The 15732-nt window shown below is 35.9% G+C and overlaps 1 protein-coding gene across 1 annotated transcript in view; it reads left to right on the top strand.

Annotated features, from left to right (window-relative positions):
• The window catches only part of FAF1 (Fas associated factor 1), a 506936-nt gene that overhangs the window by 411826 nt on the left and 79378 nt on the right, over window positions 1-15732 (top strand). Inside the window, exons 14-15 of the mRNA XM_025388444.1 lie at window positions 1585-1721; window positions 5838-5926. Of these exons, the coding sequence (XP_025244229.1) occupies window positions 1585-1721; window positions 5838-5926 (226 nt within the window). The remainder of the gene's footprint in view (window positions 1-1584; window positions 1722-5837; window positions 5927-15732) is intronic.

Here is a 15732-nt window from a genome sequence, read left to right as displayed (position 1 = left end):
TATTTAAACCTGCCTTCCAATGAACTTATTGCAGTGGTGCTAACTTAACACTCTTGCCCACAGTTCTAGTTGCCCTTAACAGCACCTACTTTCTATAGTCAAAGCACAGATTTTTATGGAAGATTCAGTCTAAATTTCTGAGATGAATTTCTGTAGAGAGAAAATGTATTGGCTTTAAAAATTAAGAGGTTTGATTCTGTTTTGAATTTGGATATCAAATGAGTCTGAACGCATGACATTTTGATGCCGTTTGTCTTTTCAAATAGATTTACCTTCTAATGCATGTGATGACAGGACTTTGCTCATCAGCTAGAACATACATTTCAGAGGAGTTGTTACCTAAAATATTATCATAAGGCATAAGAAAACACACGATTTAAGTTGCCTTTCATGAACATAATTAAGAATTAATAAGCCAGTACCAGTGGCTAGTCCCCAGAATTTCCACTGTTTTGCCTTTTGTGACCTGTGTTATTAAAAGTCCATTATTTTTACAGACTTTATTAAATTGGATCTTATTAAAGCATTCTATATTTGCATTTGGTCTTTCATAATTCATTATTATTATGACATTTACTTTTTACCATCAGATCTGAAAACATATCATAAGCTACCCTTTTCTCTTGAAAGAAATGCTAATTTCAAACAGTCCTCTAATAGAAGAGAAAAGCTTTATCAGTTTTTTCATTTATTCCAGATCGTGTTAAGAATACTAATGCTAGACTTCAGTATGCTAATATCTTAGAGCTTTTTTTGGTCAAAAGCTTAGAATTATTATTTTTATCTCATGCTGAGTATGAAACTAGACGACCTGCTACTACTGGAGAAAACATAATTGTAAAGTACAGTTCTTGATTCTAAAGACTTATGAAAATGTTGCTAAAATCTGTTTTTTAGGATGATGCTAGTCTGTCTGTCTTTGTACAACACTGTATTATTCTATTTAACAAATTTTATCCTCTTGAAATTAATTTAGTTTGTTTTTCTCATAGTTTAAGGGTAGTGTTGTAGTGTTTAAGACTAAGAATCCTGCCGGGCACGGTGGCTCACACCTGTAATCCTAGTACTTTGGGAGACCAAGGCAGGTGGATCATGAGGTCAGGAGTTCAAGACCATCCTGGCCAAGATGGTGAAACCCCGTCTCTACTAAAAATACAAAAAAAAAAATTAGCCAGGTGTGGTGGTGGGAGCTTGTAATCACAGCTACTCAGGAGGCTGAGGCAGAAAATGCTTGAACCTAGGAGGCAGGGGTTTCAGTGAGCTGAGATCACAACACTGCACTCCAGCCTGGGCGACAGAGAGAGACTCTGTCTCAAAAAAAAAAAAAAAAAAAAAAAGACGAAGAATCCTATGCTGTCAGCCCCAGACAGCATTTAGGGTATGCTTCCTGCTTTTCTATGTGATAATCACTTCTGTATCATGTCAGATATGTTTGAAAACTCAATATAGCAAGATTTTACATACTGATATCAGGTAGGCTGTCTAATTTAACATAACTAACAACACAATGAGTTCTTTGTTGAAGTACTAGTAAATCTATTAAACTACAAAGCAAAACTTACTTTGTATTTTGTCTCCTTTTAGATTTCTGACTATGTGCAATAGACACTTTGGCAGTGTTGTGGCACAAACCATTCGAACTCAAAAAACAGATCAGTTTCCGCTTTTCCTGATTATTATGGGAAAGCGATCATCTAATGAAGTGTTGAATGTGATACAAGGTAAAGTACATGTCACAAGGAGAGTAAAGCCTTCTTGGTATGTGATAACTTTATAGTTTTTCCACCAAAGCTGACAATATTTCTATTAGTAAATTTGCATTTGAAAATATAGAACATCCTGAAAAATGTCTTCAAAAAGTATAGGTGCTATAAAAAATAATATGCTGCATGAAAATCTAACAGAAACATCTTAATAAAATTGCGCAACCCTTGGGACACAGGATGTTCAAGTTAAATGTTCAGAATTGCTAAATTCTATAATCTAGCAATTAGGACATAATCAGTTGTAAAGTACTTAATTTCTATTTATATTGATTTATTGTTATAATGTTGATTAATTGAAAGAAGTACTTATCTTTAGTTATCTAGAAAATCCAGTCACTGTATATTGAAGATTGAATTTTTCACAATGACAATTGTTTCTTCTTATTTGTATGATTCCAAGCAACCCTGAAGCAGGAAACTGTCGGATGCCTGTGAATTTAACCACAGTGCACATTCTTTACCAAAAAAGAAGTAAATGATTTTGTTTTGTTTACTGTTACTAATGCACTCCAGGGGTTGGTGTAAAATATTACCTTGTTCATTACAAAGCTTAGGTTGAACAGTATATCTTCTATATGCCACTGGGGAAAAGGTTTTTCAAGTGCCTCAAGCTAAAACTGTATCTGGGGTACTGATTTCTGCCTCCATTTAAGTCTGGTTGGGAGGAGGGGATAAGTGTAAATTGCAGTGCCTTTAAAACCCAAATAAAACCAGACCTCTAGCATTTTATGTTTTCTCTATAACTAGAGCATTCAATTTCATAAATAGTGTTTAAAAAGACCTCCAGGGGAACTGATTTGCATAGGGTAAATGGATAATGAAGATAACACTTCATTCCTGCTTTCCCTGTCAGAGGCAACATTGCAAGAACTAGTGGTTCTCAGGGTGTGGTTTGTAGACTTCAGACTGGACCCTTTTAGGGTATCTGTAAGGTCAAAATTATTTTCCTAACTGTAATAAGACTTTTTTTTTTTTTTTTTTGCCTTTTTTACTGTGTTGACATTTGCACTAGTGGCTCCAAAGGAATGGTTTATAAAAACTCTTGGCACCTTAGCACGAATCAAAGCCGTAACACAAAACTGTACTAGTAGTCATATTCTTAATTGCCATGTATTTAGTTAAAAAAAAAAAAAAAGAAAAAGCCTTAAAAATGTCCTTGATGAAGCAGTAAAAATTATTACTTTTATTAAATTTTAACCCTTTTAATAGTTTGTGTGGCACCATGGGAGGTATGGGTAAAGCACTTCTGCTGCATACTAAAGTATACTGGTGGTCTCGAAGAAAAGCACTGGTGTGGTTGCTTACACTGAACTACTTGATTTATTTCTTATAGAAATTATTTTTACTTGAAAATATTACTGACGGGCAAACTATGCATATGTAGCCTGGGTAGTTGCCAGACGTTTTTTGTGATTTTTTTTTTTAATATTCTATAATGAAGTGTGTCAGCATTCAGCAGAGAAATACATAACTCAGTGAACCAATGTTTTACAAATGATCAGTGCATATTATAAAATCATACACAGATAAAAGATCCTTTCAAAGGGCAATGGATTTTAATGTAACGTAGTACACAGATTTCATTGATATGGTTTCAAATTCCATGTGCATCTAATTTGAAGAAAACTTACACTTGTCAGTTTAAGTGTAGTATCAAAGAATATCCACACTTATCTACGAAAATACTTCTCCCTTTTCCAACTACATATCTTTGTGCGACCCGATTCTCTTTGTAAATTTCAATCAGTACAAGATATTGTAACTGGTTAGTGTAGATGTCCAAGAATACAGAATACGGTTGTTTTCTATTAAGCACACACATTACAGAGATTTGCAAAAATGTTACAGTGCTGCTCTTCTCACTAACCTTTTTCTGTTGGAAAATAGTCATGTTTCATAAAAATGTAATGTTTATATTAACATGCAATGGGTTTATTATTGTTAGTTTTAAATGGATTTATGAATTTATTTCAAATATTTCTATTTTAATTTCTAACACAGTAAATGTTAATAGCCACAATCCATATAAACAAAAGTTCTTTGGGTATCTCAGTAATTTTTAACAGTGTAAAGGGGTCCTGAGACCAAAAAGTTTGAGAACTGCTGCAATCAACTATAAAGAGTAAGTTTGCCCTGAACTGCATTAACTAGTACACTTTTTCTCTGTCTTTGATCAATAAGGGCTTAAGTATGAAGTACCTACGAGTTCAGTTTGGCCGTGGATCCTTCCAGTTAGGGCTAAAACATAGCTTATAAGTAGTGACTTAAGCCTAAAAATTAATGGCCAGTATGTAGTCAACCTATACAACTGTAGTATTTTCCCACTGATGATTCCAGTATACTCCATATAGTACCCATTTCCCATGCTCTGAGTCTTAGCCACTACAGTTTTTAAATAAAACATAGAAACCCAGAGACTTGTCCAATAATAAAATCTACATTGGCTAGGTGTGGTGGCACATACCTATAATCCCAGCTACTTGGGAGGCTGAGGTGGGAGGATCACTTGAGACCTGGGCAACAAAGGAGACCCTGTCTCAAAAGAATAAAATATCTGTATTGAAGGTGCTCCTGAACTTCTTTTGTCATGTGTCATATCTATTAATATTAACTACCAACGATTTGTGTATACTTTACATTATCTCCACTCCTTCTAAGAACATTACATAGTGTTATCTCCGTTTTGAGAAAAGGAAATTGATCCTTAGAGAGCTACAGTCCATTTCTTCACTTGTTCATTTATTTGTTTACTGAATAAATATTCGTCAAAGCCTTTGTCATGTGCCAGACAATTTCCAGGTACTAGATTATATAGCTTATAAGTAATGGAATTAGAGTTAGAACTCTAACTATAAAACCAGTTCTGTTTTCTTAGTGCCAAGATAACGTTTGTCCTGTAGCTCATTTACTGAGTGAGTAGTACTGATGTGAACAAATTAGATCATTTCTTTTGCCAAGGACCATAGATGTTCCCTTAACCCATGCTGCCAATGGTCATAAGGATAATTAGGGAAAGCACCATTGAAAGATCATGCCTTCTGGAAAAATGCCAGCAAGAATGCTTGGTCTTTATTGTCCTGTTGGTGGCCATTTCGTTAATGGGGAAGAAGATCCCTTCTCAAGCCATGGAGAAAACCTAACTCTTTCTGCCTGTAGGTTTAAGAGAAGAGAATTGTCATATCTTTATATATCCTCATGACTTTTTCTCTTGTAGGTACATCCCAAGCAAATAACAATGACTTAAATGTGTTCAGGAAATGGCATGTATGTGCCATATGTTTGTTATGGACTTGGTCAGGGAATAAAATGACATTAAGGAAAATCAAACATTTAAAATATCTTCTTTATAAAGATCATAAGAGTCATTTAAAAGCAGCTGAAAGGGAGAAATATCAATTGGGCAAAAAAAGAAATCTTTTTTTCAGAAATTGAGTTACTGTTTGTTTCACCAGAGGATTTTTGGTGATAGAAGATAATTCTAAATAAGGTAATAGACTGAGGTGGGTGGCAAAGAGGCCAGGCTTCGAGTCAGCCTCTTCTGGTTTCAGATTCTGACCTCACCACTTAACCAGCTTGACCTTAGTCAGACAAGTTTTTTTGAGCTCTCTGCGACTCATTTTTCTTCTCTTTAAAACTAAGTCTTAATCCTTCGTAGAATTGTTGTACAGATTACATGAGATAATATAGAAGTGCTTAGCCTAATCAGTGATATGTAAACAACTGGTAGTTGTTGCTAGTGTTATTAACTAGATATGTTTTCATAATTTGACAGAACTTTTGAACTTCATGATTTGGACATTCATCTATATAGTGCTAAAAGTCCTTCTTATTAAGAAACTGCTCCCTCAAATATAACTGTTCTGAAATTTCAACTGCCAGTATACTACTCTTTCTTATTGAACATATGAAACATTTCAATAAAACCACAAAAGTATTTTAACTGTAATTTTTTTAGACTGGTTTTCCTTTCTGGTTAGTTCTAGAATGACTTTCCAGTTTCTAATACTTTAATAATTTGAAGTTATATATAAAAAGCTTATATAAAGTTTGGCAATCTCTATATGTTTTTAGGGAACACAACAGTAGATGAGTTAATGATGAGACTCATGGCTGCAATGGAGATCTTCACAGCCCAACAACAGGAAGATATAAAGGACGAGGTAAGATTAAGCAGATCTTTAATAGGATTTTGATGAGGTAATTTGTCAAATGATGGTACATGCCTGTGATATGATTGATAAATAAAGATGATGAAGATGCATTTCCAAATTTACCAAGGGTTTTTATGCTATGAAGTTTACCTTTCAGTCCATTCTTTTTATGACCCCAAGACCCAGTGATTTGTTTTAGTTTATGGACTATTTACACTTTGCTAGATTTGGGGTGGTTACAGGAAGTCGATTTCCAAGAAATTAGTTCAGAAGCATTTTTATAGAAGAAACTATAGTCCAGGAAATGATGTCTACTATATGGATTTTATCACTCACTTTTATGGTCCTCTTACTCTTTTTAAATATTGAGATTAATTAGCAATAAACACATTTTATATTTGAATATATGTTTGAAGTACCTTGAGAATTAGCAAAAGATCTCTAGCATTCTGAATTTATCAACTTCCTAAACATATTCAGGTGTTTTCTCAACCTCCTAAACATAGTCAGGTGTTATAGATAACATGAACATAGAACCTCAAATAAAACAATAATAAAAGCATTATTGATGACAATAGTGTTCAATACTTACCTAGTATTTATCATGTGCTAGGCACTGTGCTAAGCACTAATCATCTCGTATGATCCTCAGAATAACCCATGAAGTTGTGATCAGTCAGTGTTCTGGCAGTAAATAGACACTTTTAAGCTAGGTTATTTAAGAAGAGTTTAATAAAGTGACCATTTTTAAAGATGTGGGCAGGGTTTTCAAAAATCAACAGAAGAAGCTGGGCATGGGGTCTCACACCTGTAATCCCAGCACTTTGGGAGGCTGAGGTAGATCGATCACTGAGTTCAAGAGTTCAAGACTAGCTTGGCCAACATGGTGAAACCCTGTCTCTACTAAAAATACAAAAATTAGCTGGGCATGGTGGTGTGTGCCTGTAATCCCAGCTACTTGGGAGGCTGAGGCAGGATAATCTCTTGAACCTGGGAGGTGGAGGTTGCAGTGAGCCAAGATCATGCCACTGCAGTCCAGCCTGGGCAACAGAGCGAGAATCTGTCTCAAAAAAATAATCAACAGAAGATAATACAGACCCAAGGCTAAAGGGAACTATTATCATCTCTAGGCCTGAAAGCCTAGGAGAGAGTGCTATATGGAGAGGACTGCTTCTGACAGAGGGATATAGCCAACCTTGGTGGCCCAGTAGGGAGGAAACTAGGGAATAGCTTCACCTTCCTTCTCTGATCTTTTGCTAGTATCTCCTATTAATTTAGCATAATCAGAAGCTGGAAGGTAGGAGAACCTCCATGGGCAAAAAGCTATGTAGAGAACATGGATCCTGAGGGGGTAAATGGCAGATAATCTAGCACAGATTGGTATGACTATCTGTACTTTTCAGATGAGAACACTGAGAGTCAAAGTTAAGTAAATTTGCCCAAGGCCATATAGCTGGTAGGAGCTATAAGTAATTATCTCAAGAAGTCATTATTGCTTGGTTCATTCAAGAAATTTCTGGATTTAGAAAACAGCCTTAAAATAAAATATGAAACAAATATTAGCATTTGTTAATCTGAGATGTTATGTTCACAGATATTTGTAAGATTATCATTTTTAATATATCTGTTTTAAATTTCTTTTTAAAAGATTTCCCTAGAACAAGTAAGGGAGAGTTTTATTTCTGAACAATGATGAAAAGTTTCTAAGGATAGTTTTAATAGACTATCCTTTAGTTATTGCAAATGTGAAACATATAGACAGTTTTAATATAACCCTGAACTATTGTATTTTACTCATTTATCCCTGTATTACATTAAACTGTGAGTTTGTTAAGAGCAAGAGTCATATCATATTCATGCTTGTAAGTCTGTCCCCTAACAGTGTACCTAGGACAAAGTCAGCACTCAGTAAATGTTTGTTAAGTGATTGAATAAATGAACATCTGAATTTACATAAAATAAAGTAACTTGGAAGAAAAAAACAATATTTGATTACAATGATATAAAACCTGGCCAGGGCTGGGGGGTGGCTCACACTGGTAATCCCAACACTTTGGGAGGCCAAGGTGGGTGGATCACTTGAGCTGAGGAGTTAAGAGACTAGCCTGGGCAACATGGTGAAACCCCATCTCTACAAAAAATACAAAAATTAGCCAGGGGTGGTGTTGCATGCCTGTAGTCCCAGCTACTTGGAAAGCTGAGGCTACAGTGAACCATGTTCATGCCATTGTATCCCAGCCTAGGCAACAATGTGGGACCCTATAGCAAGTGTAGCCTGGCACAGTGACTCACACCTGTAATCCCAGAAGTTTGGGAGGCCAAGACAGGAGGATGGCTTAAGGCCAGGAGTTTGAGATCATCCTGGGCAACATAGCAAGGCCCCATCTCTACAAAAAAATCGTAAAAACAATAGCTGGGCATGGTGGTACATGCCCGTAGTCCTGGCTACTCAGGAGGCTCAGGTGGGAGAATCACTTGAGCCCATGAGTTGAAGGCTGCAGTGAGCTATGCTTACACCACTATAATCCAGTCTGGGTGACAGAGACCCTGTCTCTTAAAAACAAACAAACCAAAAAGATAAATTTTTAAATATTTTTTAAAAATGAAACCCAATATATCCACATTAACAAATATGAAAATTTAGAACACTGTAACTAGTTTATAGATTTTTTTTTTTTTTTTTGGAGACAGCATCTCGCTCTGTCGCCCAGGCTGGAGTGCAGTGGCCGGATCTCAGCTCACTGCAAGCTCCGCCTCCCAGGTTTATGCCATTCTCCTGCCTCAGCCTCCCGAGTAGCTGGGACTACAGGCGCCCGCCACCTTGCCCGGCTAGTTTTTTTGTATTTTTTAGTAGAGACGGGGTTTCACCGTGTTTGCCAGGATGGTCTCGATCTCCTGACCCTTGTGATCCGCCCGTCTCGGCCTCCCAAAGTGCTAGGATTACAGGCATGAGCCACTGCACCCGGCCAGTTTATAGATTTTTAATGCTCACTAGGTATCTTCTATTGCTATAAAAATATTGTTTATACTTTTTCTTAATAATCAGTGTTTCATTTACTCTGAAGGAAAGGCATTCAGATATATGGTAGAAAGATGTTTATCTGTTACTCTATAAATTGACAGTGACATTTTGAAATAATGAAGTACTGTACTTAGTTAGGAATTTGTAATAATAGGTGTTTTACCTTTCAAGATTACATTTATCCTGGAACAGAGGCATTGATTGACAATAATTCACTAAAAACATTCTTCAGCCATTTAAATCTTGAGTCTCATTGTACCAGATTTACAGATTATGCTGTATAAGAATATGAATACACAATATTTGCATACATATTCCCAGTTCATTTTTTCATCTTAATTTGTGTTCCCCATAATGCACTGGTAAAGAAATTGACTTTAAGTCCTTTAATACTGAGCACAAAATTTAATATGAGGGTTACAGGAAAAATCCAGCGCTCTATATAATTGAAATTTTTATTGAAATTTAATTGCAAGAGGTAAGGATTTCTCTTTGTTTTTAGAGTGTCTTCATGAAAGTTATAGCTCAAGTTATAATAGAGTTCCTAAGAAAAACATTTCTAACTTTAAAGACTTCTCTCGTACTATACATAGACCGTAATGATTTGGTATCTGCTGAATATGTGACAAGAAGCACTGTCCCTTGTAATTGTGAATTTGCCTTTATTTTAAAAAAATTACAAATAAGACTTTACTTAAGTTTGAAATTAAAAACAGAGAATAGGTTTGGAGGCTGGCTTCCTAGGCCTGAATTTATTTAAATTTAACTTTAAATTATATTCATCACTTTGATGATTCCATACTTCAACCGGAGATTCCTGTGTTTAAAACTTTTATTAAATAAACCCAAACCTGAACCGTATTTATACACTGAATCACTCTTCAGTGGCCCAGAAAAGACTAACCTTTATATCACTGATTGCTCTGTTTTTAACTAGGGTATATACATTATATGGATCTCTGTTTTTGACGGAACCGCCTATAGCTTTCTCTCTTAGACATTTTCATTAATCATGTTAGTTTGGTTTTGTAAAGGTTTACAAAGTACCTACCAAGTACATGTCACTGGACTAGGTCCTTGGGACAAAGAAATCTTTTGCTTTAATGAGAGACTATTGGCAAAGTGTGGGTGAGGAGGAAAACAAGTATTACTACATTACAGTAGCCACATTTTAGAATCTATTTTTGCCTAAAGCCTGATTCCAAATAATAGATGCTTTTTAACATGTAAATGGGTTGTTTTTTTTATATGCACTATTTTTTAAGCTACCTAGAAACCTCTGATAACCAAGAGTTTGTGATACTTAGTTTGTGATCTATTTATTGTTTCATTTGTTTATTCATTCAACACAAATTTGTTTATAATCCTCTATCCTGCTTGCAAGGATTACTTTCTTCCAGGCTTACCTCTGTGATTAACTTGTATCTGAACAATAGCTCGGTAATTACTACAATGCAGATGTTGGAGATCAGGGCAGATTTCAAGGGCAGTTACATCATTCTCATCTCTAGGAATTCTAAGAATACATTAGTGGAACATGGACAAAATATGCTAGAGGGGCATGCTAGGCTTATTTTAAAGGGTTCTAATTTAGGATTTAAAAACTGCATTGCCACACTGTAGGGAAGATACGTTTATTACCTAACAGCAGCCTTTTTGTTGCCAAAGGAAATTGTTGGCTTTGTTGTCTGCTACATGGAATGTGTAACTTTTTTCCCCTAAGCTTCGTCTTAGTCTGTTTTCAGCAGTGCATTCCTTTTCCTTTCCTCTGTTTAAAATCTCACCACCATCATACCCATTCTGTTTGCAAAGCTAACAATGACAAACAGAATACTGATTCTGGCTTCTGTTGTAGTTTTTTGTTGTTGTTGTTGTTGTTGTTTGTTTGTTTTTGTTTTTTATTTTTCATTTTTTGGGTACACAGTAGGTGTAGGTATTTATAGAGCACATGAGATGCTTTGATACAGGCATTCAATGTGAAATAAACACATCATGGAGAATGGGGTGTCCATCTCCTCAAGCATTTATTCTTTGAGTTACGAACAATCCAGTTACATTCTTTAAGTTATTTTAAAATATACAATTAAGGTATCATTGACCGTAGTCATCATCCTGTTGTGCTATCAAATAGTAGGCTTTATTCATTCTTTCTATTTTTTTTTGCACCCGTTAAACATCTCCACCTTCCCGCACCACCCTTCCCAACCTCTGATAACCATCCTTCTACTCTCTATGACCATGAGTTATTGCTGTTTTCTATAAAGCAGGAATAAATCGTCTCAAGGCACAGAGAACAAAAACAATCTCTTGGTACAAAAATTAAAGCAAAACTTACTAAACAGACCTTTAAAAGGAGATTTTACTCTTATTCTTTAAAAAATACACACACACACTCATACGTATATACATACACACACACACACACACACACCACTTCTTAAAGCTAGCAAAACTACTCACTGGTCAGTAGTTCTGTTAAGAGAGTTTTCTGTGAGATAGCTGTATATAAATTTATATGTGAGATTAAAAACCCAAAAATATGATATTTTTAAACATTAGAATTCCACTGAAAATGCTAAAGTTATAAAAGTTCTAATATTTAAAAGTAACTTCAAGGAGAAAGCGCTGTGTTAATTGTTGATGAGTAGGTTACTAAATGGTTAGCCAACCACACCATAGGTGCCTTTCTGTAGGTAGCTACATTCTGCTTAGAAAAATAGTTATTTATCCAGTGACTTTTCTCCTTTCTTAGGCCCAAATCACAGAAAATTAGTTTCTCTCCCTTTGATTTATATATTCATTTCGTAAATATTTATTGAGCTTCTACTGTATAGCAGACACTGTGTGAGGCCTAAGAACACAGCTGTGAGCAAGATAAACAAGGTCCTTAGGCTTACAACCCAGAAATTCCAATAAAGTCTATCAACTAATCAGGTGGATGAAGCCCAGGGAGCACCTAGCCAGGGTGAGCCAGACATGTTCTCAAGCTTCAAGGCAGGTAGAACAGGTAAGAATATAGATAATAACAGCTACTCTTTGAGTTCCTGCTACATGCTAGGTTCTGGTTTCTGGGGCAATGTTTCTCAGTGTGATTCCTGAACTACTGGAGTACCTATCTACTAAGATTCCCAAGCAGTTAGGTATGAATAAGCAACAGGTTCATTTTGTTCACATTTATTTCACATTTTGAAATGTAAGATTTACATTCTTCAGATCCCGTTTAATTTATCATATAAAATGTTATTCTATAAACATTTATATGATAAGAATTATCATATAAAATATACTTCTTACATTTTATCATACAAAATGTAAGAATTACATTCTTCAGATCCCGTTTAATTTATCATATCTGTTACAATTTATTAGACTGTTAATAGATAATAAGAATTGATTGCATTGATTGTTTTGTCTTGGCAAGCATTCATTTAACAGAGGTGTTTGACTCTGACATCTGAACTTCATGTCATTCATATGTTATTGTTATATTTACATTCATTTTTCCTTGCTTAAGTTAATTATATTCTTAGCTTCCCAAAATGGATCATGTCTCAACAATGGTTCATTGAAGCATAAAATTAATGATGAATATAATATAATAATTACTGCAAACCAGTACAAACTAGTGTAGTTCAAACTACAGTTAACCCTTAAACAACATGGAGCTTAGGGTGTCGACTCTTGACACAGTCAAATGCAAGTATAACTTTTGACTCCCCCAAAACTTAACTACTAATAGCCTACTGATAACCAGAAATCTTACCAATAACATAATCGATTAACACATATTTTGTATGTTATTTGTATTATATAGCGCATTAACAAAATGAACTAGAAATAAAATATTAAGAAAATCCTAAGGAAGAAGAAATGTATTGCTTCTTCAGTAAGTGGAAGCAGATTATCATAAAGGTCTTTGTTCTTGTCACCTTCACATAGAGCAGGCTGAGGAGAGAGGTGGAGGAGAGGTTGGTCTTGCTGTCTTAGAGGAAGCAGAACCAAAAGAGGTGGAGGAGGTGAAAGAGGAGGCAAAAGAGGCAGACATACTCAGTATAACTTCTACTGAAAAAACTCTCCACATAAGTGGACTCACACCATTCAGACCCATGTTGTTTAAGGGTCAACTGTAGTTCAACATTAGTATAGACGTAATTCAAAGAACTCCCGTACCAGTATAGAAGATGCCAAGGCAGCTGAATCTGAGTGTGATTATTCTTATACTAGTTTCCATAAAAGAATTTGATTAAGAAGTGAATATATAAAAATTGATCATATAAGAGAAGAAATCCATTTACCCCTACTGTCAGTGTTTCTCTCTTAGAACATTTTTTGATAAAAGCATGAGCCCTTCAAAGTTTTTGCTTCATTATTAAATAAAGCCTAATGATCTACCTCTCTGTTAAATCAATAGAATTTTTTCAGAACAGAAGAAAAATAATACCACTAAATTAAGAAATCTATTGCTAAAAGCAGAGAAGATGCAAAATGCCAAAGGAGAAATTGTTTACAAGTACAGTCGAGGTAAAAATGGATGCAAATCCTACTATTGCTGAGAAACTTGTAAAGCTAGCTGCAAAATTGGCAATTAGAAGCTAATGCTCAAAAGAGACAGCAGGCTGGGTGCAGTGGCTCACGCCTGTAATCCCAGCACTTTAGGAGGCTGAGGTAGGAGGATCACTTGAGCCTAGGAGTTTGAGACCAGCCTGGGCAATATGTGGAAACCCCATCTCTACAAAAAAGAGGGAAAAAAATTAGCCAAGCATGGTGGTGCATGCCTGTAGTTCCAGCTACTTGGGAGGCTTGAGGTAGGAGAATTGCTTGAGCCCAAGAAGTCAAGGCTGCAGTGAGCTGTGTTTGCACCACTGCACTCCAGCCTGGGCAACAGTAAGACCCTCTCTCAGAGAGAGAGAGAGAGAGAGACAGACAGCAGAATTAGTTCTGGATTAAATACTTCATCAAATGACACTGTCGAATGGCATATGCAATGGTAATGGAGTGGTTGATGGAAGAGTGATAACTATATTCTGGACATTACTAGAGAGAGAGAGAGATTACAGTTGGATGAAACTACTAATGTGTGCAAAGTAAGAATCAGTTCTTGTCATATGTGCTGTATGTATGTTGAAGAAGTGGAAGTAGTCATCACTCTTTATTCTGTTTATCAATGAGAAATATATATTACAAGAGAAGTTTTTCACTGAGTGATTATTTTGCAAGCTGAGTTAAAATTTAAAAGATGAGGCAGAATCAGTACTGTTGACTAAACTACTTCAAAGGACACCATCAAGAAAGTGAAAGTACAACCCACAGATTGGGAGACAATTATTGTAAATCATTTATCTAATAATAAGGGGCTTATATCTGGAATATATAAAGAACTCTTACAACTCAATAACAAAAAGACAAATTATCCCAGCAACAACTGGCAAAGGGTTTGAAAAGACATTTCTCCAAGGATGATATACAAGTGACCAATAGCACATGAAAAGAAGCTCAACATTATTACTCACCAGGCAAATGCAAATCAAAGCCACGGTGAGGTACCACTTCATACCTGCTACAATTAGTAGAATCAAAAAAGTCATCAGGGGCCCGGCACAGTGGCTCACTCCTGTAATCCCAGCACTTTGGTAGGCCAAGGTGGGCAGATCACTCGAGGCTGGGAGTTCAAGACCAGCTTGGCCAACATGGCGAAATCCCATCTCTACTTAAAATATAAAAATCTTTGCTGGGCATGGTGGCATGCACATGTATTCCCAGCTACTCAGGAAGCTGAGGCAGGAGAATCACTTGAACCTGAGAGGCAGATGTTGCAGTGAACTGAGATCATACCACTACACTCCAACTGGGCAACAGAGCAAGACTCTGTCTCAAAAAAAAAAAAAGAAAAGTCTCCAGGTAACAACAAATGTTGGCAAGGATGTGGAGAAATCTGAACCCTCATTGGCTGCTAGTGGGAATGTAAAATGGTGCAACAGCTTTGGAAAACAGTCTGGCAGCTCTTCAATGGTTTAAATGTAGTTACTATGTAATCCAGCAATTCCACTCCTAGTTATATACTCAAGAGAAATGAAAATCTGTGTCCATGTAAACATTTGTACATGACTGTTTATAGTAGTGTTGTTCATAACAGCCAAAAGGTGGAGGCTGGGCACAGTGGCTCGTGCCTGTAATCCCAGCCCTTTGAGAGGCGAAAGCATGAGGATTGCTTACAGTCAGGAGTTTAAGACCAGCCTGGGCCACACAGAAAGTCTCCCATCTCTATGAAAATATTTTTAAATTATTTAAAAATAATAAATTTAGTATTATTATTATTTTTAGTAGAGATAGGGTCTTGCTATTTTGTGCAGGCTGGTCTTGAACTCCTGGGTTCGAGAGATCCTCCCACCTCAGCCTTCCACAGTGCTGGGATTACAGTTGTGAGCCACCATGCCTAGCCTAGAAATAATAAATAATTTAAAAATTGTTTTGGCCAGGCACGGTGGCTCATGCCACCATGAGCAGGCCAAGGTAGGCAAATTGCTTGAACCCAGGAGATCAAGACCAGCCTGGGCAACATGGCAAAACCCTATCTCTACAAAAAATGAGATACTAAAGCTAACCTACGGGTCACAACAGGAGTCATTAAACTGGATATAAACAACCTTTGTGAAATACCACAAACAATATCAATTACCTTCTACTGTTTAGAAACTGTCATTAGTATTATTTAAATATTATGTTTCATTTTTATTATCTAAAAGTTTTGATCTTAAAAATTTTCCTAAAATTTGTGGTTTGCATCTGGGTGAGT

The sequence above is a fragment of the Theropithecus gelada genome, chromosome 1 (assembly GCF_003255815.1).
Source record: "Theropithecus gelada isolate Dixy chromosome 1, Tgel_1.0, whole genome shotgun sequence".
In the NCBI taxonomy this organism is placed as follows: domain Eukaryota; kingdom Metazoa; phylum Chordata; class Mammalia; order Primates; family Cercopithecidae; genus Theropithecus; species Theropithecus gelada.
The sequence above is the reverse complement of the archived record's forward strand: the minus strand, read 5'-3'. Positions and strand labels throughout refer to the sequence as shown.